General features: G+C 36.7%; 1 protein-coding gene and 1 pseudogene across 11 annotated transcripts in view; both read right to left on the bottom strand.

The window, feature by feature from the left end:
- Window positions 1–2,103: 2,103 nt before the first annotated feature.
- LOC121479764 lies at window positions 2,104–3,231 on the bottom strand (annotated as a pseudogene).
- A 955-nt stretch (window positions 3,232–4,186) lies between these two features.
- ARNTL2 (aryl hydrocarbon receptor nuclear translocator like 2) overlaps window positions 4,187–26,257 on the bottom strand; it is a 112,894-nt gene continuing 90,823 nt past the window's right edge. For 10 of the 11 annotated variants that reach the window (XM_041736076.1, XM_041736078.1, XM_041736083.1 and 7 more), the window contains 4 exons: window positions 25,992–26,100; window positions 11,799–11,874; window positions 9,921–10,029; window positions 4,187–8,640 (listed from right to left, as the gene is read on the bottom strand). In XM_041736076.1, coding sequence (XP_041592010.1) covers window positions 8,504–8,640; window positions 9,921–10,029; window positions 11,799–11,874; window positions 25,992–26,100 — 431 coding nt within the window. In that variant the 3' untranslated portion in view covers window positions 4,187–8,503. The remainder of the gene's footprint in view (window positions 8,641–9,920; window positions 10,030–11,798; window positions 11,875–25,991; window positions 26,101–26,257) is intronic. The other variant, XR_005984864.1, reaches the window with a different exon arrangement.

Below are 26,257 nucleotides of genomic sequence, written 5' to 3'. Positions count from 1 at the left end.
TTTTTTTTTTTTTTCTATTTTGTTTCTGCTCTATTCTTTATCATTTCCTTCCTTCTCCTGGTTGTGGGTTTTGTTTGTTCTTCCTTTTCTAGCTCCTTTAGGTGTAAGGTTAGATTGTTTGAGATTTTTCTTCTTGATGTAGGCTTGTATTGCTATAAACTTCCCTCCTAGAACAACTTTTGGATCATCGCTTTCACTTTCATTTGTCTCCATGTATTTTTTATATCTTCTTTGATTTCTTGGTTGACCCATTTGTTGTTCAGTTACATGTTATTTAACCTACATGTATTTGTATTCTTTCCAGATTTTTTCTTTTTCTTTCCAGATTTTTTCTTGTGATTTCTAGTTTTATAACATTGTGGTTGGAAAGGATGCATGATATAACTTCAATCTTTTTGAATTTGTTGTGATTGGTTTTGTGGCCTAACGTGACCTATTCTAGGAAAAGTTCCATGTTCATTTGAAAAGACTATGTTCTGGAATGTTCTGAATATATTTGTTAGTTGCATCTGGTCTGCTGTGTCATTCAAAGCCACCGTTTCCTTGTTGATTTTTCTGCTTAGATGATCTATCCATTGGTGTAAATGGGGTGCTTAAGTCCTCTACTATTGTGTTAATATCAATTAACTTCCAGTAAGTTTGTTATTAGCTGCTTTATGTATTTAGGTGCTCCCGTGTTGCGTGCATAAATACTGACAATTGTATTTTCTTATTGGATTATTCCCTTTGTTGTGATGTATCTTTTTTTCCCCCATGTTATAGTCTTTGTTTTAAAGTCTATTTTGTCCAGTGGAAGTATTGCTGCCCCAGCTTTGCATGACAGATGCTTCTCTATCCCTTAACTTTTAATCTGCAGGTGTCTTTAGGTCTAAAATGAGTCTTGTAGGTAGCATATAGATGGGTCTTGCTTTTTTAATCCTTTCTGTCACCCTCTGTCTTCTGATTAGAGCACTCAGTTCATTTACATTCAAAATAAGTATTATAGAAATAAACTTACTGCCATTTTGTTACTTTGTTTTTGTGGTTCTTTGTTCCTTTATTCTCTTGCTCTCTTTTGTGGTTTGCTGGCTTTCTTTATTGATATACTTGAATTCCTTCCTCTTTATTTTTTGCATATCTACTACTAGTTTTTTATTTGTGGTTACCATTGCGCTTATATACATCTTATGCATCTAGCAGCCTATCTAAAGTTGATGGTTGTTTAAGTTTGAACTCATTCTAAAAGCACCAACTTTTGGGACACCTGGGTGGCGCAGTTGGTTGAGCATCTGACTCCTGGTTTCAGCTCAGGTCATGATCTCAGGGTCATGATATGAGCCCTGCATTGGGCTCTGCCCTTAGCATAGAGTCAGCCCTAGAATCTTTCCACCTTCCTCTCCTTTCCCCTCTATTCCTCCCCCACACTCAAGCTCTTTCTCTCATAAATAAATAAATAGCATTAAATTTTTACTCCCCTCCCCATTTTATGTTAGGTGATGTCATATTTTACATCCTATTTTGTGAATCCCTAGACTGATTTTTTATACATATTCTTAATTTTACTGCTTTGGTGCTTCCTACTTTTCTCACTCCTGCTTATGGTCTTTGCTTTCTACAAAGAGTCCCCTTGAGCATTTCTTATAAGCCTGGTTTAGTGTGATGAATTCCTCAACATTTGTTTGGGAAACTATTGATCTCTCTATTCTGAACGATAGGCTTCCTGGATGGAGTATTCTTGGTTGGCAGAATTATTTTCCTTTCAGCATTTTGAACATATGGTGCCACTCCTCAAAGTTTCTGCTGAAAAATCTGGTGATAGTCTTAATGGATGTTCTCTTGTTTGTAACAAGTTGCTTTCCTCACTGCTTTTAAGATTCTCCTCTTCAACTTCTCACAATTGCTATAAATTGTGTTTTTTGTTAAGTAAAAAATATATAATCTAAGGCTCCATACTCAGACTACAAAAAAGGGAGGGAGAAAAGAGAAAAGCAGAAGTAATGCCCATTACTGCATGATTTACATGGTAAACAACAGAATATCATGTTCAACAGTGCAATTTTCCTTTGCTAGTACAGCAATGCAAGTCTTCATATGAAGTTCACTGTTGTTCTTGCATTTCAGGGTTTAGCCTTGCCCTTGTAGGGAGTTAGAGTTCCTGCCAGACGTCTGAGTGATAACTATGGCTACAATCACTTTTATTGTAGGATGACAGAGCTTCACATCCCAGTGCTTAACTGTTCTTACAAAGCTGGTCCTTCCATTTCTCAGCAATATAACTTTCCGCCAAGAGTAATCTATAGCATTACTCACTTTTATAACCCATAATATATACTACTCATTAATATTAAGGAGGACGTAGGCAGCCAGACTTGGTGTAAAGATTAATGTTGTGCTTGGAATGTTTACTAGAAGCCTTTAGAATCTCCTTCACCTCCACTACTGCAGCCATGCCATGGCATCTGGTCTTTAGCTCTTAACTTCAGCCTGCCTGAACGACATAGTTGTTTTGGAACTAGGTCTTCTGCATGGCCCTAAGAGGTTTACATTTGCAGCATTCACTGCTGGTTCCTCTACAGTTTCCATTACTAGGATCCATAGGAAAATTTACTCTTTCCACAGTAATAATGGCCTTATGAAAGATGCACAGTCATAAACGGCAATTCCTTGTAAGCTTGGCTCTCAGACCACAAGTGGCCATACTCGATGAAGATGGGCCTGCAGCCCTCTGGGCCTACTTGCATGTAGATTTACAGAACTTAATGTCCTCTTGTTGGAAGTAATGGTGCAGATGGATGTATACATGGCACAGGGTAAGAGCAGATTTGGGCTCCTGGGGGTGCCCAGCACAACTTTAAACTGCTCAGTGGCCAGGATGGCATTGATCTGGGTATTGTGGTGCAAGTGGTTGGACATCTTTGTCATGTTCTAGGGTAAGGATGCAAACAGGCTCACAGGCCACAGGCTGGCCCCAGGAATCCACAACAGGCAGAGCACAGCCAGGGCGAGCAGCTCAAGCCCAACCCATAGTAGCATACCTTCTAGACTAATGCAGACCATGTTCATGGCAGGGCGAGACAATATGCAGCAGTATCAAGGACTCTGGGAGGCCTGCTTCACTCTCCCCTCTCCCCCGCTGTAGGTTTGGTCTACCCAGGAGAGGAAGTAGATTCAGGATTTTCCTATATCATCATTTTGAGTTGGACTAAAAGATTTTTCAAGAGTTCTATTAAGTTATAAGTCTTCATAATATGACCTTCTCACTTTAGTATTGTCTTTTGAAGAAAAATTATTTTAAAAATGTGACATATTTATTCCCAAGGTAAAATGCAACTGATTTTTTTTTTTCCTGGATAGGAATAAATGTGGAAAATACTACCTAAATGTAAGTTTAAGAAAGTTTTAGTCTTCTGCCTAAGAAAATACATCCTATGCCAGAGACACACAGCTGGACAAGAACTTAAGACCACTCTTTATGGAGTCTCTTACACACTGAAGCAACAGAGTCCTCCAAAGCAACTAGTGGCTTGGTATTAAACAAAAAAACGTGACCGATGTTAAAAACCCATAACACAACTTGCTGCTACCCACTATCCCACCCCCCGCCAAAAGAAAACAGTCAAAAACAAGACTCAAGGTTCATGGAGCTAAGCTACAATTCTCTGAAATCATCAACTATTATAAATTACAAGTTTTCCACGGTCCTCTCTGCACATGTCTCCATTCTTTCCATTGGCCCTAGGATGTCAGGCAGCTGGCTATTTTTGACATCCTTTCCCTTTCAAGGATGCCTTTAAATACAGGTTTGGGCATGTAGTGAAAACCTGATCAATCTGTACATTCTAGCCTGGTGACCACACGAAAATCTATGTGAACCAAGTTGATCCAAAGGCCCAAACAAAGGATAATTTTGTGTGAATTACTAGGAAATGGAGAAACTCTCTTTCCATTGAGATTGGCAGATAGACGAACAATATGTGCTGGGAACTTCTGAGTGCCATTATGAGCAAGCAGACTGTTACAGCAGTTAGCATATCTTCATGAACGTACACACATATATACAGAGTAATGTAGTTCAATGTATCTCTCTGGACAGTGGTTTGAGAAGATTGGATCTTCTAGTCTATGTTTCCACTTTAGAGAGTAGTTAAGGATATACTTTTTTGGAAGAGGTTTAATATATGAAGTTTAAAAAACTTCAAACTAGTAATTATTATAAAATATAGTTTAATTTCACTCTTCATTACTTACCACAAAATTTAAAAAATACCAATATACAGACAAGAGCAAGTAAACTGGAAAAGAGCTAAAAGTTGTATATATAAAAAAAACAGAAACAAATCTAAGCACAGGGATGTAGGAGCAGTGACACACATACCATATACTCTCAAATGAATTCATAAAGCATGTTCCAGGTTAGACAAGTCTTCTTTCTACAGTCCCCTTTTACGGGCGACACATCTGGAAAGCATCTTAAACCAAAGTTCTTTTATTATGTGGGGAAACATCTTCCCAGGCTTCTCTTAAAAAGCATTTCTCATAAAACAACTAACACCAGAGAGGCAGACCTAATCTAAATGCAAGTCATAAATGCCCCCCGTAGGCCCCATAGAACTTGGAAATATTAATGAAAACAAAGCACTATAGAAATGGAAAAGTGACACCTAGTGGCCACTTGGCAGTTTTCCCTTACGGCTTCTGATAACTTTAGATCTTTTCCGGCTCTTCCCATAACCGTGTTTGGCAAATCTGAATTTCCAATTCCAGAGCCAAACAATGACCTATCTGAATAGTAGATGTCTTTTTAGAGCAGGATCTGAAATGACACTAAACATGGTCTAATAACTAGATAGTGATAATTTCATTTACCGTGCCCAGATGCTATAAAATTCTAGAAATTCCTCAAAGAATAGGACTGATAAATACAGCCTTTTCCCATTGGGACACTGCAATGAAGTACTTTAGTCCTATTTATCTACCAGAAGCCTCTATTTTCTATTTTCCTATCTGTCTTTCAATTTCTTAATGGGTTTCCAAATTTTGTGACTGCATTAGGGTGTCAACATTATAGCCCAAGTTTTATTTGATTTCAGGCTATCATCATGTAATGAAATATCTGATAACATTTTCAGGTTTACTGGTTTCAAAAAAGTTTTAAATTTTGATAGAAGTTCAGTTATTTGATTATACTAAAGGATCAATAAACAACAGTTCCGTAACCTGCGGCATTTAGAGGTAAATATCATAGTTATCATTATCGTATAACTTTTGGCCTACTTCAATAATATCCACTTAACAAAATGTTTTAGAGTAGCACTGTCCAATAGATATATACATGCCACATGTGTAATTTAAAATTTTCTTGTAGCCACATTGAGTAAAAAGTAAAATGTTTTTTATATTGTTCAGTATATCCAAAATACTTGAGTATGTGATCAATATAAAACAGTTTATTTAAAATATAGTTTTTATATTTTAAAATTTTTATCTACGTAAGTTCTACATCTGACATGGGGCTTGAATTCATGACCCTGAGATCAAGAGTCACAGCTCCACCAACTGAGCCAGCCAGGTGTCCTGTTAAAAAAAACTTTTAGTGTGATATTTTATGTTTATAAAACCTGGTATGAATTTTACCTTTACAGCCTATCTCAGTTTGCAGTAGCTCCATTTCAAGTGCTCAATAGCCACACATGGCCTGTGGCTATATACTAGATGACGCCGTTCTAGAGTCTGACCCTAATATTCAAGGCCCACAGATTAGAATCACAGAATCAGAACTGGAAGTAAACTTAGAGATCAAACCTCTTGTTACAGATGAGGAAACTGAGGCACATACAGAGTGTGTTTAAATGGCTTACTTGAGGTCAAACAGCTAAACTGAGGCTGAGCAGGCTCTTTCTGTTTCTAGGCTCTTCCCCACTCCAGTACTTTATTGTAAGTATTGTAAGTACTGTATTGTAAGTATTGTAGGATTTTTTTTTTTTTTTTAGGAAAAAAAAATCACAGAACTAGAATATTCTTTTTATGATTTCATTTAACTTGTAGATGCTTTGCTTCAAAATGCAGGAAATTAATGGGTTGGAGAAAAAGTAATATAGGGTAAGCCATAAAAATATCTGTCATGCCTAATAGCAATTCAATATAAATGCTACACACTTTAGAGAAAACACTAAACTTGGGAGAGCTACATTGTATGGATTGGATTCTGGGTCCAGGACAAAAATCTACAAAATAAAAAAAAATAGTCGAGTGGGTTAGTAGAAAAGCAAAGCCTTCAATTGACTATCTGCCTACTGGTCTACAGACCGACTCTTCCTCTTGCAAAGAGAATAAAACTGCTTCTCTGTGGGGCAGCAACGGCTGGCCTCTGGAAACTCTGCCTCCCAAATCCTTGCATTGGGAGGGTCTGGCCCTCTGCTTTCAAGGCCATCTAACCATGGTGATCCATCTTGCTATCACTGGCTAGGTCAACTCTGGAGACCAAGCCCAACCTGCAATGGTTTAGACCCTAAACTGTTACATTGGGACAGCCTCGGACAGATGTGATTGATCCCCCTTCTTCAGACTTAAAACTATCATGCTTAGCCTACTGCAAACCCATCTCCCTCATCTTGTAGGGTTTCTTTGGCTTCTTGTAAACCTACATGTCTCTCAAGTCCCAGAAGTGGGAGCTTACCCTCCCATATTGCTGGAACTTTGTATTGGCTGGAGGACAATGTGCCAATACACCCTTGCCCAGGTAGCCACTGCTGTGGTCAGGCCTGAAGGGAGCACGTGCTTTTGGCCCATTGCCCGTTGGTATGTTTGCTATTAACCTGCTTGACAAACGTTCTAACTTATTACATCCAGCCTAAGGAAACGTGCAAGGTCAAAATAATGCTTTGTTTTGGTGCAAGGCTCAGAGGGATAACTTGGAAAGTGTAGTGCCACGTAGAGGAAGAGAACACATTGAATCCCCTACATCAAAGCCTTGGGCTTCCCCATTAATTTCCTAGTCTATTATACTTTCATTTGTGGGACACAAAAGAAAATCTATGAAAACACACTTGGTAAACTAGAACACACTTGGTAAACTAGAACACACTAGGTAAAACTACTACACACTTGGTAAACATAAGGTATTATGAAAGTATGACCTTGGGATCCCTGGGTGGCGCAGCGGTTTGGCGCCTGCCTTTGGCCCAGGGCGCGATCCTGGAGACCCGGGATCGAATCCCACGTCGGGCTTCCGGTGCATGGAGCCTGCTTCTCCCTCTGCCTGTGTCTCTGCCTCTCTCTCTCTCTTCCTGTGTGACTATCATAAATAAATAAATAAAAATTAAAAAAAAAAAAAGGAAGTATGACCTTCAAAAAGGTATGTATACGTACATGATTCTAAATATTCTTGTGCTCAAGTATAAGCCACCTCTCAATTGCAAGTTGAAAAGACAATCTCCAAATTTGTAATTATAGCTAGAAAATTGTTTTTTAAATTCTTTCTCATTGCCTCAGTTTCAAAACTTTACTTAGCATTCATGTAATTGGTTATAGGCAACAGTAACTGTAATTGCCTAATCTAGAAGGCCACATCTAGTTCCTGGGTCAGTTAACTAATCATTTCACCAGTGAACCTATTGCTTTCCCAAATGTGTATAAAGAAACTGATTTATATGCAATAAACATTTTTAAAATATGAATTTAACTGGGACTTTACCCAAGAACTTTAACCTGCCTGGGCTTGTTTTTTCCTCCATGGCTGATCTTTCATTAAGTATCTTTCTGCAGAAAAAAATGGTTTTATATATAATGAAAATCTTGAATAGTTATATTAACAGTAATTCTTACATGCAAGGGTTAATTACCAAGATCTAGGGCCTGAAATATTTCCTTTTCTGTAGCAAGGTTGAAACTTTTTTTTTTTTTCCCGAGTTTTAAATAAATCCTCTTAAAGTCCTTCTCATGTTCTTGACCAAGCTAACTATCCTGGCTTTCTGTTTACTCAAATGTGCAATGACTGAATACAGTGTACACTGGAATTATGACTACCAATTGTACCATCTCTTTAAATGTTCAAGTTTTCTTAAAGTGTGTAAGCCCTGTCTTCAATATATAAGATATAAGAAATGGAGATGCTCCAACTTATACAAATATACTATTATAAATCCATTATAAATGAATCTTAGACACAGGAAAGTGGCAATACGAAACTCCTCAAACTCAAAAACTGCATCAGAAAATAAAAACCAAAACAAGATGTATGTGATATTCTTGGTTGGAAGTATTTTAACAAAGGGATAGCAACTAGTGGGTTTTAAGCCATTTCACTGAGTAAAGAAGTCAGTAGGAAACTGAGCCATTCTTTGTAAAGGGAAACCTCACATCTCCCCATACTGCTGTGGAAGTAAGGTGCAAATCTATAACAATTGGTAGACTACTGAGGAATAAAAGATAAAATCAGTATCAATACAGTACAGAGGTTATACAGTTTTTTTGTAAATGAAATGCTTTAACACGTTCCTCATTTTTAAGAGTTAAAAGTAAAATGCTAGAGTGTCCAGTGGATGTCACTGAAGTCTCCGGGGTCTCCCAGGCCCCCCTCTGCTTCAAAGTAATTCATGAAGGCAGCCATGGCTGTGTCGTCATTGTCACACAAGGCATCAAAATCCAGCTGGGCATTTTCGCCTATGAGATTAAAATACAGACCTGTGTAAGTATGTTTGGAGGTTAAAAGATGATCTCTCTCTCTCTCTCTCTCTCTCTTTCTTTCTCTCTCTCTCTCAGCTTGCTTAGTCATTTTTAATGATATTCAAGAAACAGACTCTTAATTATAGAGAACAAACTAATGGTTACTAGAGGGGAGGTGGGTGGGTGGATAGGTGAGATAGGTGTGGGGGATTAAGGAGTGTACTTGTGATAAGCATCAGGTGATGTATAGAAGTGTTGAATTACGATATTGTATACCTGAAACTAATATTACATTGTATGTTAACTGGAATTAAATTAAAACATCAAAAAAACTAATCGCAAAGCAAGGCTAGAATACTACACAATATAATTTTGAAGGCAAAGCATGCGTCTTACATTGCAGAAGGTGGATATATTTTTAAATTTATAACAAAGTGCTGTCAGAAATTGCACATAACTCTTGATGCACAAAAATAAGCTGATCTATGAGTTTTCTAATAGAAAATAACAGCACTAAAAGGTATGGACTCCCAGACAATTGGGATGTAGGGGCTAGTCTCTATGCATATGAATATATAGAGCCTGGAAGGATAAATTTAACTTTATCATTCCTTGTGAAAATTCTGTACTTCTTTAACCTGAAAGAGAAGCCTGACAGAAAAGCATCCCCTTCCAAAAATCTGAAAAATCTTATAAAAGATTTTTCATTGAAAAAGGAAATAAGAAACCATAGAAGTAAGATTTAAGTTGGAGATAAGGAAGAGGCCCTAGAAATTATGGGTTAACACACAGCTACATATTAGCCAAAGTTTTCTAGAAATCTTTCAAAGTAAAATAGAATTTGAGATGATTAACATGTAATGCTCTGTGAGGCTGAAACCCAGTTTCTTTCAAGTTCTTGGATTCTCTTTAACTTACATTTCCAGTAGATTAGTGTTAGTTATGGATGATATAAAACTGTGTCACTTCAATTTACTTGATTTGAGTCTGCATAAATATAGTTAAGTGAATAATTGCATCTTAAATACTTTATTTAAATGGTATGTATTAACAATACCCATAACTAATTCTGTTGATAACGGAATTTTCAATGTCCAGTGCACTGAGTAGCATACACCTTAAAGTCAAAGAGTTTAATTATTGTGCTTAGATTTTGAATGGAAAAATCTTAGTTTTAAAACTCATTGCTTCTCTAGAAGTCTCCTATGTCTGAAAACCTGATGATTAAGAAAGTGTTTGGAAAACTAAAATGGCGGGCAGTTGCCAAGAAATCTTACCAAGGAGTGGTTCATGACTATGGGGAGGAACAGCACTTTGGTTTTGTCTTATAGCCTCTGACTTCCCTATTTCAGAAGAATTTAGTGGAATCAACTCCTTTTTTGACATCTGAAAAGACAGAATAATAAACAGTTAAGGTGAAATAGGGGTGGTGGAAGGGGAGGAGGGCGGGGGGTGGGGGTGACTGGGTGGCGGGTACTGACGGGGGCACTTGACGAGAGGAGCACTGGGTGTTATTCTGTATGTTGGCAAATTGAACACCAATAAAAAATAAATTTATTTTATTTTTAAAAATAATAAACAGTTAAGGTTCCTACTTGAATGAAATAAAGATCTTTTAGCAATGATCAAATGTAGGCCTGTAGATCAAATGTTGGCAGCACTACCACTGCCCTCATTGGTGTGACAGCTTGCATTTACTGAGGACTGTGTGCTAGGCAATCCACAGGCTCCGCTCATTTCATGTTTCAAATGTTGTGAGGTCAAGAATCTAAGGGCTAAAGAAGCTAATAGCTTGCCCAAGTTTTGGGACCATTATTCTAACCCATCCACCTGACTCCATAGTTCACATTCGCTATAACTATAAATGAATGCACACACTAGAAGGACAAGTTTTAGATTAAGAAGGAAAAGCTGCTTGTTTTTAAGAAAAATGATGGTGAAACTGTGTCTCACGTGAAACTACAATGGGAAATAGTGCTATGGAATAGGAAATGGATTAAACTGGAGGCTTTTACCAAAAAGTTAATATACTGTTACATAGTTACAGACCACGCAAATAGTTAATCAGTAGCTCATCAACATACATCGCTTATCAATGTAATATTACTGACAACTTATTAGTGTGGCAATTATCCTCTGACCACATCCCTTTTTCTCTTCTGCTAAGGTAACCACTATCTGAGTTTTATGTTTTATGAAACAAAAGTTTATTTTGAACACTAAATAAATGCAATAATGCTCGGTGGGAAAAAGTACAATATTTACCTGTATTGTCTTATTAAGTTGATGAACTTGATTTATAAAATGTCTACATAATGTATACTACTTGGAGATTATGTTGGAATGACTTAACTCCCTCCTTCTTGCCTATTGTCGGGCACAAAAATGGATACCTAGTAAACATTTACTAAATGTAGGAGTAGAAGTTAAATACTAGACCAAAAGACTCATGACATTTGTATAAAAACATTTTTTTCAATGTTCTTTCTGTCTCTGGTTAGATTTCTCTTTTCTCCTATTTTTTTAGACCACTTAGAGACTTACTTTAGATCCTGCTGTTCCCTGAGATACCTTACAATTCTATTGTACTTGACTCTTCCAGATACGTAGCACTATGTTGAGTCAATTTTGTATATGTAACAATGTATTATAAATAGTATTTGTTAAACCGAGTTAAACAGTATGTAATACTTGTCCAAAGTATTAAACAGTATTAAAATTTCTTTTTCCAGACCATAAGGAGTACATTTAATCCACTGAACTAGAGCCCATTAAAATAATATAATACCTACCATATATTGAGCATATATTGTGTACCAGGCATTGTTAAGTTTTTGTTTTTTTGTATCAAATCAAGTAATTCACACACCACTCTAAATTTGGTGCTATTGCTACCCCCTATTTAACAGATGAGGAAATTGAGGCACAAAGTTTATAAAACAAGCCTGAGGTTACCAAGCAGTAAGTGTCAAAGTCACAACATGGACCCAGATAGTAAGTGTGCTGAAACTTCTCTGTCAACCACTATTCTATGTTGTTTCTTAAAAACCATGGAAAGAGTTCATTTTATAGGATGGCATCTTTTCTCAAGGGAAATAATTAAGGAACAAATTTCACCCACTTAATTCATGTGTATTATTACTTATTGTACTTACTTTCCTGGAGTTGATAGCACAAGAATCTTTCATTAAATCTGTTGGACTTGAGTCATCAAGAGAAGGAGACTGTAACCTTCAAAAAGTGACACATAAAAATTTTCTCTATGTATTTAGAGGAAAAATTATCTTATCTGATTTTAAAAATACAGTGAAAAACAGGAGACTGAATGTCAGGGCAGTTTTCATAATTAGACAACCTATTCAGTACCATGCTTATTTTTCTACTATGGATTGTTGAAAAACACCCTGTGGTAAATGAAACCTAAAACTCTGAGTTAAGAGCTCTTAGGTAAATCATGTTGTCTGTCTTAATAAAGCATGTGGTAAAGTAATGGATTAATAAATAGCAGTTCAAAGTAGGCATTCACATCAAGATTCTGTTCCTTATCAGTTCCATATAAATAACAGAACCAAGAGTAAAGAAATTTTCCTAACATCCTGCCTATTTCAGTGAAAAATGTGTCCTGTTTTTACTATAAGTCATCCCCAGGTAGAAAAATCAACAAACCCCAAAACAATGTAAACAATATCCTACACTTTAATCATTAATCGCTTCAAGACCTAATATAATAATACTGGTCTCTTCAAGACTTTGACAGTAGCACACAAGGACAAATACAATATGATTCATTCATATGAACTACTCAGAGTAGTCAAATTCAGAGACAGAAAGTAGGCTGGTGATTGCCAGGGACTAAGGGGAGAGGGAAATGGACATTATAGTTTAATGGGAGTTTCAGTTTTGCAAGGTGAAAAAAGTTCTAGAGATGGATGGATGGAGGTGATTACACCACAATGTAAATGTACTTACTGCTACTGAACTATATACCTAAAAATGGTTCAAATACTAAACTTTGGGGCACCTGGGTAGCTCGGTGGTTGAGCATCTGCCTTTGGCTCAGGTCACGATTCCAGAATCCTGGGATCAAGTCCTGCATTGGGCTCCCTGCAGGGAGCCTGCTTCTCTCTCTGCCTATATCTCTGCCTTTGTGTGTCTCATGAATAAATAAAATCTTTAAAAAAAATACTATATTCCAATTAAGATAAACTGTCTCTCACTGATAGGTTTTTCATTACTTAAGTCACTTAATTGTAAAACCTTAATCTAGAAGGAACCCTGGATCCTATAGCAAAAGTCAGTATAGGATTAAATGCCAAGAATGTACAAACTACACACTCAAGCATTTAAAAATACACCCTATGCTATGGCCAGTTTTACATATTAAGTGTTGTAAAGAAATTTGTGATCAAAGTGTATGATGGATTATGTGCATATCCTTGTGTGTATGATTTATAATACTTTCAATACTTAAAGCATATAGCACATTGCAAGTATTCAATATTCAATAAAATTGGACATACAGTAGTCACATGACAAATGTCTCCATGATTTCCTTTAGTGGAAACTTTTTAATAGGAGAACTTAAAAAAATTAGACTAACAAAATGGTAGAAAATAAAAAGCAAAATTTCTTCCCTCTTCTATATCTCCCACTCTTCAACACCTAGTTGTAAATATGAGGAGACTCAGACTCAACTAGTCTGAACAGCTTTCTGTATTGTTATAGATTGTGGGTTTTAGGTTCTTTACAATTCCAAAATCCAAAATGCCTTGAAAACTGATTTTCCATAATTCTTAAAAAAAAAAAAAAACCTGATTTTCCATAATTCTTGTGGCAGTAAAATCAGAATTGATCTGAACTCAGCAAAATCTGACCTGATAATGAGGCTAATGTTTTATCCTACTTTGCTCTGCCAGTATTTACAACTATTCACTTTAGAAATATCTTTAAGCTTTTTTTATGGAAAACTGCAAAAAGATATAAAATTATATAATAAAATGAAAGAGCATATATCCACCAAACAGCTTCAATAATTCTTTCCCAAATCTTATTTTTTTTTTTAATGTTTTTATTTATTTATGATAGTCACAGAGAGAGAGAGAGACAGAGACACAGGCGGAGGGAGAAGCAGGCTCCATGCACCGGGAGCCTGATGTGGGACTCGATCCCGGGTCTCCAGGATCGCGCCCTGGGCCAAAGGCAGGCGCCAAACCACTGCGCCACCCAGGGATCCCCAAATCTTATTTAATATATATACCCCAAACTCTTCTCTTCTCCCACACATTTTACCATTTAATCTGTAAATACTTCTCAAAGCACAAATACTAATTGGATTATGGGATGCTGCCCATGAGATAACTAATTGTTCTCTTAAAAAAAGTAAATTCCAAAACACGATCTAAGATCCAAAGAAATTCTATGTTCAAGGCCTATCTGGTCTCAAGGGTTTTAGATGGGCAATTATGAGCCTGTATATACACATATTCACATATATAAACTCATCTCTTTTTTCTTATACAAATGAGTTATTATACATACTATTCTTTTGTTCTATTCCTGTGCTATTAACCACATATTTTAAAGAGCTTTTTATATTAGTATAAATAGAACTACCTAATTCTTAACAGTTGCACAATCCTCTGTTGTATGGGTATGCCATAACAAGTTGTGGCTATGATAAATATTTAAATCACTACTGTAAACAAGTATGCAATGAAAGGTCTTATTCATCGACCTTTGCACAGTTGTGTAAGAATATTTGCTCCTGGGGTAGGATTTGAGTCTAAGACTATAACCATTTACATTTTTTAATAGGTATCATCATATTGCCCTCCAGAGTATTTGAATTAACTTATTAATTAAAAAAAAACTATTTCCCACTGTTTACTCCCACAGTCACTCACCCATACTGAGTATTATCAAACTTTCAAATCTTTGACAATCTTATAAATGAAAAACCTCATCACCTTGTTTAATTTTATATATAAAGTTGACCCTTGACCAACATGGGATTGAACTGTATGGGTCCACTTATACATGAATTTTCTTTGATAAATACAGTACTGTAAGTATATTTTTTTCTTAGGTTTTTCATCTTATTTTACATTGAAGTATAGTTGACACACAATGTTACACTAGTTTCAGGCATATAACACAGTTCTTCAACTTTATACATTATGCTGTGCTCACCACAAGTGTGGCTCCAATCTGTCACTAATGTTGTTATAATACCATTGACTATATTCTCTATGTACCTTTTTTTCCATTGACTTATTAATACTGTAACTGGAAGCCTGTACCTCCCACTTCCTTTCACCCATTTTACCCATCTTCCCCACACTCCTGTTCTCTGGTAACCATCAGTTCTATGTATTTATGGGTCTGTTTCTGCTTTTTGTTAATTTTTTAGACTCCACATATAAGTGAAATCCTGTGGTATTTGTTTTTCTCTGTCAGACTTATTTCACTCAGTATACACCCTCCAAGTCCATGATGATGTAAGTGGCAAGACCTCATTCCTTTTTTATGGCTGAGTGATATCATGTGTGTGCGCGCACACACATGCACACATGCTACTACTTAGCAATAATTGCACCTCAGACAAACCTCATTGCTCAGAATACTGCCACCGTGTAAACACTATTGCAACACTTCTTTATCCATTCATCTATCAATGGACACTTAGGTTGTTTCCATATTTGGCTATCATTAATGGTGCAATAAACATAGGGTGCACAGATCCTTTCAAATTAGTGCTTACATTTTCTTTGGGTAATTACTCAGCAATGGAATTAACAGATCATATATAGGTATTTCTATTTTTAAAGATTTTATTTGAGAGACAAAGTGTGTGTGCTAGTGGGGTGAAGGGCGAGGGAGAGAATCTCAAGAAGACTCCTTGCTGGGACACCTGGGTGGCTCAGGGTTAGTGTCTGCCTTTGGCTTAGGGCGTGGTCCTGGAGTCCTGGGGATCAAGTCTCACATCAGGCTCCCTGCATGGAGCCTGCTTCTCCCTCTGTCTGTGTCTCTGCCTCGCTCTCTGTGTCTCTCGTGAATAAATAAAATCTTTTAAAAATTTTTATTAAAAAAAAAAAGACTACCGGCTGAGCACAGAGTTCATTGACAGCTCGATCTCCCAATCCTGAGATCATGGCCTGAGCTGAAACCAAGAGTCAGACACTTAACTGATTGAGCCACTCAGGTGGTATTTCTATTTTTAATTCTTTGAGGAACCTCTATGCTATTTTCCATGATGGATGCACCAATTTACATTCCCACCAACCATGCATGTGGGCTGCTTTTTCTCCACATTCTCCCTAATACCTGCTATTTCTTGTCTTCTGATTTTTAGCCATTCTGACAGGTGTGAGGTGATATCTCATTGTGGTTTTGATTTGCCTTTCCCTGATGACGAGTGATGTTGAGCATCTTTACATGTATCTATTGGTGTTCTTTGGAGAATGTGTATTCAGATCCCCTGCCCATTTTTTTCTATTATTTTATTATTTATTTTATTTATTTTTTTATTCTTTTTTTTAAAAATTGAAGTTCTATTTGCTAACATCTAGTATAACACCTAGTGCTCATCCCATCAAGTGCCCTCCTCAGTGCCTGTCACCCAGTTACCCTATTCCCCTGCCCACCTCCCCATCCACTACCCTTTGTTTCCCAGAGTTAGGAGTCTCTTGTTTCCTCTGCCCATTTTTAAATAGTGGTGTTTAGGGTCTTTTTGATGTTGAGTTGTATATATTCTTTATTTTGGGTATTAAGCTGTTATGAGATGTAGTAGTTGCAAATATTGTCTCCTATTCTGTAGGTTACCTTTTAGTTTTGTTGATGCTTTCCTTTGCTGTGTAAAACATTTTTATTTTGATGTAATTCCAGTAGTTTATTTTTGTTTTTGTTTCCCTTACCTCAGAAGACCTATCTAGAAAATGTTGCTAAGGTCAGTGTCCAAGTGATTACTGCCTTTTTTTTCCCCTAGGAATTTTAAGGTTTTAGTTCTCACAGGTCTCTAATCTATTTCAAATTTATTTTTGTGTATGGTATAAGTTCTTTTGCATGTAGCTTATCCAGTTTTCCCAACACTGTTTATTAAAGAGACTGTCCTTTCCCATTGCAGGTTCTTCCCTCCTTTTTTATAGATAAATTGACCATATACTCATGGGTTTATTTCTGGGCTCTCTTCTGTTCTATTGATCTATGTGTCTAAATTTGTGCCAATATCATAATTTTTTATGATTTAAAATATATCTTGAAACTTGATACTGTGATACCTCCAGGTTTGTTCTTCCTTCTCAAGATTGCTTTGGCTATTTGGAAACTTTTGTGGTTTCATACAAATTTTAGGGTTTTAGTTGTATGAAAAATGCTATTTGTATTTTAATAGGGATTATATTGAATCTGTAGATTACTTCGGATAGTATGGGCATTTTAATATTTTTCCAATCCATGAGCATAGTATGTCTTTCCATTTGTCTGTGTCCTCTTCAATTTCTTTCATCAGTATTTTGTACTTTTCAAGGTACAAAACTTTTATCTCCTTAGTTTATTCCTAGGTATTTTATTATTTTAAGTGTAATTGTAAACAGAATTGCTTGCTTAATTTCTCTTTCTGCTACTTTATTAGCATATAGAAGCAACAGGCTTCTATATATTGATTTTTGTATCTCACAAGTTACAGAATCCATTTATTTTCCTAGTTTTTTGGTAGAGTTTTTTGTGTTTTATATGTATGGTACCATGTCATCTGCAAGAAGTAACTGTTTTACTTTATCCTTACCAGTTTGGATGCCTTTTATTCTTTTTCTTATCTGATAGTTATGGTTAGAACTCCCAGTTCTATGTTGAATAAAAGTGGTGAGAGGGGATATTATTGTTCTTGGTCTTAGAGAAAAAGGTCTGTTTTTCACCATTGAGTGTAATGTCCACTCTGGTTTTTTCATATATGGCTTTTATTTATGTTGAGGTATGTACCTTCTAAACCCACTTTGTTGGATTTTTTTTGCATAAATGGATGTTGACTTTTACCAAATGCTTTATCTGTATCTATTAAGATGATCATGTGATTTCCATATTCATTTTGTTGTGGTGTATCAAATTCATTGATTTGCAAATATCGAGCTATCCCTACATCCGGAATAAATCCCACTTGATCATGCTCAATGATCCTTTTAATGCATTTTTGAATGTGGTTTGCTAATTATTTTCTGAGGATTTCTGCATCTATGTTTATCAGAGATACTGGCATATAGGGTTTTGTTTTGTTTTTTATAGTGTCTGTCTTGTTTTGCTTTGGTATGAGTGTAATGCCAGCCTCATAGAATAAACTTGGAAACATTCTTTTCTATTTTTTTGGAATAGCTTGAAGGGAGTAGGTATTAACAATTCTTTAAACATTTGGTAGAATTCACCTGTGAATCCATCTGGTCTTGGACTTTTATTGAGATTTTGTTGATCACGATTCCATTTTATTACTAGTAATGGATCTGTTCAGATTTTCTATTTCTTCCTGATTCAGTTTGTAAGACTGTATGTTTCTGGGAATTTATTTCTTCTAGGTTATTCAGTTTATTGGCATATAATTTTTCACAGTAGTTTCTTATAATCCTCTGCAGTGTAGGTTGCAACTTCTCTTTTATTTTTAATTTTGAGACCTCTCTTTTGTTGAGTCTGGCTAATGGTTTATCAATTTTGTTTATCTTTCTAAAGAACCAATTCTTAGTTCCACTGATCTTTTGATTTTTAAGTCTCTATTTCATTTATTTCCACACTGGTTTTTATTATTTCTTTCCTTATACTAACTTTGCATTTTGTCCTTCTTTTTTGGCTCCTTTATATGGAAGGTTACATTGTTTGAGATTTTTCGTGTTTCTTGAGGTAGGCCTGTATCACTGTAAACTTCCTTCTTAGAACTGCTGTTGCTAAGTCTGGCCAGGGGTTTATCAATCTTATTAATTCTTTCAAAGAACCAGCTCTTAGGATTGTTGATCTGTTCTACTGTTCTTTTGGTTTCTATTTCATTGATTTCTACTTTAATCTTCATTATTTCTATTCTCCTGCTGGATTTAGGCTTTATTTCCTATTCTTTCTCTAGTGCCTTTAGGTGTAAAGTAGGGTTGTGTATCTGAGACCTTTCTTGTTTCTGGAGAAAGGCCTATATTGCTATATACTTCCCTCTTAGGACTGCCTTTGCTGCATCCCAAGGTTTTGAACAGTTGTGTTTTCATTTTCATTTGTTTCCATGGAATTTTTTAAAAAGATTTTATTTATTTATTCATGAGAGGCAGAGAGAGAGAGAGATTGAGAGAGGCAGAGACACAGGCAGAGGGAGAAGCAGGCTCCATGCAGGGAGCCTGATGTGGGACTCGATCCTGGGTCTCCAGAATCAGGTCCTGGGCTGAAAGTAGTGCTAAACTGCTGAGCCACTTGGGCTGCCCTGTTTCCATGAATTAAAAAAAAAAAATTAAATTTCCTGGTTAGCCCATTCATGCTTTAGTAGGATGCTCTTTAACCTCCACGAATTTGAATTGTTTCCAAATTTCCTCTTATGATTGAGTTCCAGTTTCAAAGCATTGTGGTCTGGAAATATGCATGGAATGATCCCAGTCTTTTTGTACTGACTGAGACCTGATTTGTGACCCAGCATGTAATCTATTCTGGAGAATGTTCTTTGTGCACTTGGGAAGAATGTGCATTCTGTTGCTTTAGGATGGAATGTTCTAAATATATCTGTGAAGTCCATCTGGTCCAGTGTCATTCAAAGCCTTTGTTTCCTTGTTGATCTTTTGCTTAGATTATCTATCCATTGCAGTGAGTGGGGTGTTAAAGTCCCCTACTATTGTATTATTATCAATGTGCTTATTTAATGTTATTAATTGGCTTATATAACTGGCCACTCCCATGTTAGGGACATAAAAATTTACAATTATTAGATCTTGTTGGATAGACCCTTTAATTAAGATATAGTATCTTTCTTCATCTCTTATTACAGCCTATGGTTTAAAATCTAATTTGTCTGATATAAAGATTGCTACCTCAGCTTTCTTTTGATGTCCATTAGCATGATAAATGGTTTTCCACCTCCCTCATTTTTTTTAAAGATTTATTTATTCATGATAGACTCAGAGAAAGAGAGAGGCAGAGACACAGGAAGAGGGAGAAGCAGGCTCCAGGCTGGGAGCCCGACGCGGGACCTGATCCTGGGACACCAGGATCGTGCCCTGGGCCAAAGGCAGGGGCCAAACTGCTGAGCCACCCAGGGATCCCCCTCCCTTATTTTCAATCTGAAGGTGTTTTTGAAGCTAAAATGAGTCTCTTGCAGACAGCGTTTCAATGGTTCTTGCTTTTTTTATCCAATCTGATAATCCCGTGTCTTTTGATTGGAGCATTTAGCCCATTTACATTCAGAGTAACTATTGAAAGATATGAACTTAGCACCCTTTGTATTACCTGTAAGGTCACTGTTTCTGAATATTTTCTCTACTCCTTTCTGGTCTGTTACTTTTGGGCTCTCTCTTGGCTTAAAGGATATCTTTTCATATTTCCTGTAGGACTGGTTTGATGGTCACAAATCTTTTAGTATCTGTTATCCTGGAAGCTTTTTATCTCTCCTTCTATTTTCAATGACATCTTAGCTGGATAAGTATTCTTGGCTGCATGGTTTTCTCATTTAGCACCCTGAATATATCATACAAATCCTTTCTGTCCAGCCAGGTCTCTGTGGATAGGTTTCTACCCTTGTAGGTTATTGACCTCTTGTCCTGAGCTGCTTTAAAACTTACCAAAAAGGAAAGAGAAAGGATTCAAATAAATAGAATCGTGAATGAAAGAGGAGAGATCACAATCAACAATTATAAGAACATATTATGAGCAATATCAACAAATTAAGCAATCTGGAAGAAATGGATGCATTCCTAGAGACATGTAAACTACCAAAACTGAAACAGGAAGAAATAGAAAACCTGCACAGACCGATAACCAGCAAGAAAGCAGAAGAAGTGATCAAAAATCTCCCAACAAAAAGGAGTCCAGGGCTGGATGGCTTTCTAGCAGAATTCTACCAAACATTTATTTTTTTAAAGACTTTTTTAAAAAGATTTTATTTATTTATTCAGGACACACACACACACACACACACACACAGAGAGAGAGAGAGAGAGAGAGAGAGAGAGAGAGAGGTAGAGACACAGGCAGAGGGAGAAACGGGCTCCATGCAGGGAGCCTGACATGGGACTCGATCTCGGGTCCCCAGGATCAGGCTGGGCTGAAGGTGGTGCTAAACTGCTGAGCCACCCGGGCTGCCCTCTACCAAACACTTAAATAAAAGGTAATACTTATTCTTCTCAAGCTGTTTCAAAAATAGAAATGGAAGGAAAACATCCAAACTCTTTGTATGAGCCCAGCATTACCTTGATCCCAAAACCAGACAAAGACCCCACCAAAAAGAGAATTATAGATCAATATCTCTGATGAACACAGGTGCAAAAATTCTCACCAATGTACTAGCCAATAGGATCTAACAGTACATTGAAAGGATTCTTCATCATGACCAACTGGGATTTATTCCTGAGCTGCAAGGCTGGTTCAACGTATGCAAATCAATCAATGTGATACACTATGGTAATAAAAGAAAAGACAAATACCATATGATTCTCTCAACAGATGCAGAAGAAGCATCTGACAAAGTACAGCATCTTTCTTGATTAAAACTCTTAGCAGTGTAGGGATGGAGGGAATATACCTCAATATGATAAAAGCCAAATATGAGAAGCCTACCGTGAATATTCTTAATGGGGAAAACCTGAGAGCTTTTCCCCTAAGGTCAGGAACCTGACAAAGATGTCCACCCTCACCACTACTGTTCAACATAGTCCTAACCTCAACAATCAGAAAACAAAAAGAAATAAAAGGCATCCAAATCAGCAAAGAAGTCAAACTCTCACTCTTCACAGATGACATGATACTCTATATATGGAAAATCCCAAAGCATATTTTATACCTTTTAATTTTATATATCTTAATTTTTGTTGCTATAACTGATGTTATTACTTTTGTTTAACCATAATACTAGCTTTATAAGTGGTTGATCTATGACCTTCATTGTGCATATTTTTTAACCAGTGAATTTTTTTCCTTTCATAATTTTCTACTTATAGCCTTTTCTGATCAAAGAATTCTCTTTAACGTTTCAAGTAAGACCAGTTTAGTGGTGATGAAATCTTTTAACTTGTATTCGGGGAACTCTTATTTCTCCTTAATTATTTTTTTTTAAAGATTTTAATTATTTACTCATGAGAAACCTAAAGAGAGGCAGAGGCAGGGAAAGAAGCAGGCTCCCTGCTTGGGAAGCCTGATACAGGACTCAATCCCAGGACCCTGGGATTACAACTTGAGCCAAAGGCAGATGCTCAACAACTGAGCCACCCTACTGCCCCTCTCTCCTTAATTCTTAATGATAATCTTGCTGGGTAGAATATTCTTAGTTGTAGATTTTTTCCTTTCAGCCCTTTGAATATACCCTACCACTCCCTTCTGGCCTGGAAATATTCTGCTGAAAAATCAGCTGATAGTTTAATGGAGTTCCCTTATACATTTCCAGTTGCCACTCTGCTGCTTTTAAAATCCTCTCTTAATAATTGTCAAAAACTGAAGATACTCCCTCATGCTGTGGACTTCCTTGGGTTTATCTTGTTTGAGGAGTTTTGTTTGTTTGCCTCCTTAACCTGGGTGTCTGTTTGCTTCCCCAGGCTAGGGAAGTTTTCAGTTACTGTGTCTTCAAATAAGTTTTCTGCCCACTTCTCTCTCTCTTCTTCTTCTGGGATTCTTATGATGTAAATATTTGTTCACTTGATATTGTCTTAACCCGTCATTTTTTTTTTTTTTTAACAATTTTACCCATTCATTCATGAGAGACACAGAGAGAGGCAGAGACAGGCAGAGGAAGAAGCAGGCTCCATGCAGGGAGCCTGATGTGGGACTCGATCCTGGGCCTCCAGGATCATGCCCTGAGCCAAAAGCAGATGCTCAACCACTGAGCCACCCAGGTGTCCCAACCCATCCTGATTTTTAAAATCTTTTCTTTTTGCTATTCAGCTTGGATGCTTTCCATTATCTGGTCTTCAAAATTAGTGATCCATTCTTCTGTATATGCTAATGTATATTGATTCCCTCTTTTTTATTTTTCATTTCAGTCACTGTATTCTTCAATCTTGATTATTTTAATATTTTCCATCGATTTGTTGAAATTCTAAGTTCATCCACTCTTCTCTCTAATCCAGTGAGTAACTTTGTGACCAATACTTTGAATTCTTTATCAGATAGATTGGCTATCTCTATTTATTTTTTTCTAGGGTTTTGTCTTGTTTTATTTGGTGTATATTTCTTTCTTCTCATTTTGACTGACTTAATGTTTTTGTTTCCATGAATTAAGTGGAATAGCTACTTCTCCTAAACTTGAGGAAATGGGCTTGTGTAAGGTTGTCCTCTATGTAGACTAAGAACCTGGTAACTCTAGCTGACTGGCTAGACCTGGGGTGGCATGGGTGGGGATCCCAGGGCACTCTATGCTAGGGCTGCCCTGGTGGGAGCTGGAGCTGAAGTGGTCACAGGTCAGTAGAGTCCCAGTGCTATTTGCACAGAGGGTGCCCTGGCAGGACAGCAGAGATGAGGCAGTATAAACTGGGGGTTTCTGGGGCTCTCCACATAGAGATAAGCCTGGCAGAATGGCTGGAAATTAGGCAGGGCTGAGCGTGAGGATTCTGGGGCACATTGTGAAGAGAAGCACCCTGATGGAGCATCTGGAGCTAATGCAGGCATGAGCCAGGTGGTCCCAGAGTGCTCTGCACCAGAGGTCATGTGGAAGTGAAGTGGTTCAGGTCTGGAATATTCTAGGGTACTTTGTACTTGCACCACCTTTGCAAGACAGCTGGAGCTGTAGTGAGCACTGACCCTGGTATGGGCTATACTGAGACCACCTTGCTGGGACAGCAGGGCTGGTGTGGGCTAGGGGCATGAAGCTCACTGAAGAAACAGGCCAGCTAGGATGCTGCATATAGGACCCTGCTCCCATCCACACTCTCTAGGTGGAGGGGGACTATAAGCTGTGGCAGCTAGCCCCTCTGACCTGGAGTTCCAGGAGCTCCCTTGCTATTGGACAAAGTTCAAGGCTGGTTCCTGTAGATTCTAGTTGCTCTTCTAAATGGTGGCTTATTTGCGTATGCCCCATGGCAGACAAATCTGCTTCTAGTCCCTCAGCATGATCTCTTTCCACTGCTGTTTGCAGTGTCAAGGGTAGGGATTCCCTTTTTTACCGTGTCTGTATCTTTCTTGCTATTCTTTCTGTAGTCTCTATATCTTCAATTGTACAGAAGCTGTCCAGTCAGCCTTTAGTTCTTCTTCAGGAGAAACTGCTCTATAAATAGGTGTAGATTTGGGTTGTGTGTGTGTGTGTGTGTGTGTGTGTGTGTGTGGCAGAGATGAATTCAGGGTCTTCTTATGTCACAATCTTGGAACAGAATCTTTTCCTTATGATTTTTCTCTAGCTTACTTTATTATAAGACTATACATATAATACATTACAAAATATGTGTTAATTTACTATCTACGTTATTGGTAAGACTTCTAGTCAACAGTAGACTATTAGTATTTAAATTTTATAAGTTATATGAAGATATTTGGAGGAGTGGATTATGTCCTCAACTCCCATGTTGTTCAAGGGTCAGCTGTATATATTTGTAACTGTGAGTAGGGTTGAGCAATTGTTTTTTGTTTTTGTTTTAATTTTAGGAGGTTAACATACGGTGTAATATTGGTTTCTAGAGTAGGATTCAGTGATTCACCACTTACATACAATACCCAGTGGGGGTTGAGCAACTGTTGAAGGCTCAGTACCATTTACATTTTTTTTCTATTCTATTCTCTTTTTATTGGGTTCTTTTTAAAAATTACTTAATAACTTTATATCCTATATAAAGTTTAATATAAATAAAAGCTAATAAAATTATAAAATTTATAAAGTTTAGTTTATTCTTTATACTATAAAACTTCATATAGTAAGATATATTAAGTTCATTTTAGCATATGAAACATACATTTTCTGCAATTTATTATTTTACCTTTGTCATAATGGCTATTGCGTTTAAGTTTTGAGTTTTTATATAATTTATCAACTTTTTTCTTTATGAATTCTGGATTTTGTATGATGCTTAGAAAGGACTTTTTTTTTTTTTTAAAGATTTTATTTATTCATGAGAGAGAGAGAGAGAGAGAGAGAGGCGCGCAGAGACATAGGTAGAGAAAGAAGCAGGCTCCATGTAGGGTGCCTGATGTGGGACTCCAGGATCACACCCTGGGCTGATCAGCTTAGCTGCTGAGTCACCCAGGCATCCCAGAAAGAACTTTCCAAACTAAGATTATAAGAGTTCATATCTCTGTTCTTGAAATACTTCTATAGTTTTTAAATTTTACTTTGAACTCTTTGGTTTATCTGAAATTTATTTATTTTTTATTTTTTTATTCATAGAGATGCAGAGAGAGAGAGAGAGGCAGAGACACAGGCAGAGGCAGAAGCAGGCTCCATGCAGAGAGCCCCATGTGGGACTCGATCCAGGGTCTCCAGATCACGCCCCAGGCTGCAGGCGGTGCTAGACCGCTGTGCCACCGGGGCTGCCCAAAATTTATTTTAATATAAAGAATAGAGTTGGTGTTCAGCTTTCCGTCCCCCACCAATTGGTTATAGAGTTATTATAATGCTCTTAGTTGTTTAATCTATTTCCCCTCACTGATTTGAAATGCCACTTTTACCATATAATAAAATTCCCATATATGTTTGGGAATATTTCTGAAATCTGTTCTTTCCCATTAATCTATTTGTGGATTGTATTGAAATGTTTTAGTGACTATAACTTTACAATATATTTTAATATCGATTAGGGTTAATCTCTTTTGGTTTTTAGAATTTTCCTTGATATGTTTAGTAATATTTGTTGGATTCTAAAAACATATGCAAGATGCCATTTTGACTAGATTCACATTGAATTCATAGATTAGCTTAACAAACACTAGCATCCTTACAGTAGTGGTCTTCTCATTGAAAAAACAACTATCCAGAAAGTTGTTCAAGTCATCTTTTGTGAACTTTTGTAGCATTAAAAATTTGTTTTCATATAATTCTGAACACTTGTAAAGTTCATGTCTAAATACTTCATTGTTACTTCTAGAAAAATGATCTTCTCTTCCATTATATTATTGAACTAGTTATTGTTTACACACAGGAAACTTCCTGATTCTTAAATGTTGGTTTTATAAATATAATAATTGTGAAAATATTTGGACCAATAAAACATTACCTTTGTAAATCTAGGACTTCATTTACAATATCTGTTCCAATACTACCAGCACCAAGTACTATTCCAGCAGACATTCCAGGCACACTAATACAAGACTGTTTAGAGGATTCTAAATAATAACAACAAAAGGAAAAATTCAATTGAAGACTTTAAAAAATATATATATATATATAACTTTGGTTAATATTTTTTATTTCAACTCAAATATATTTCCTGTTTCCCTCTTTAAGAGAAATAGCTGCATCCTAAAATGTTACGGCCATTCA

The sequence above is a fragment of the Vulpes lagopus genome, chromosome 21, assembly GCF_018345385.1.
Source record: "Vulpes lagopus strain Blue_001 chromosome 21, ASM1834538v1, whole genome shotgun sequence".
NCBI lineage: Eukaryota > Metazoa > Chordata > Mammalia > Carnivora > Canidae > Vulpes > Vulpes lagopus.
The sequence above is the reverse complement of the archived record's forward strand: the minus strand, read 5'-3'. Positions and strand labels throughout refer to the sequence as shown.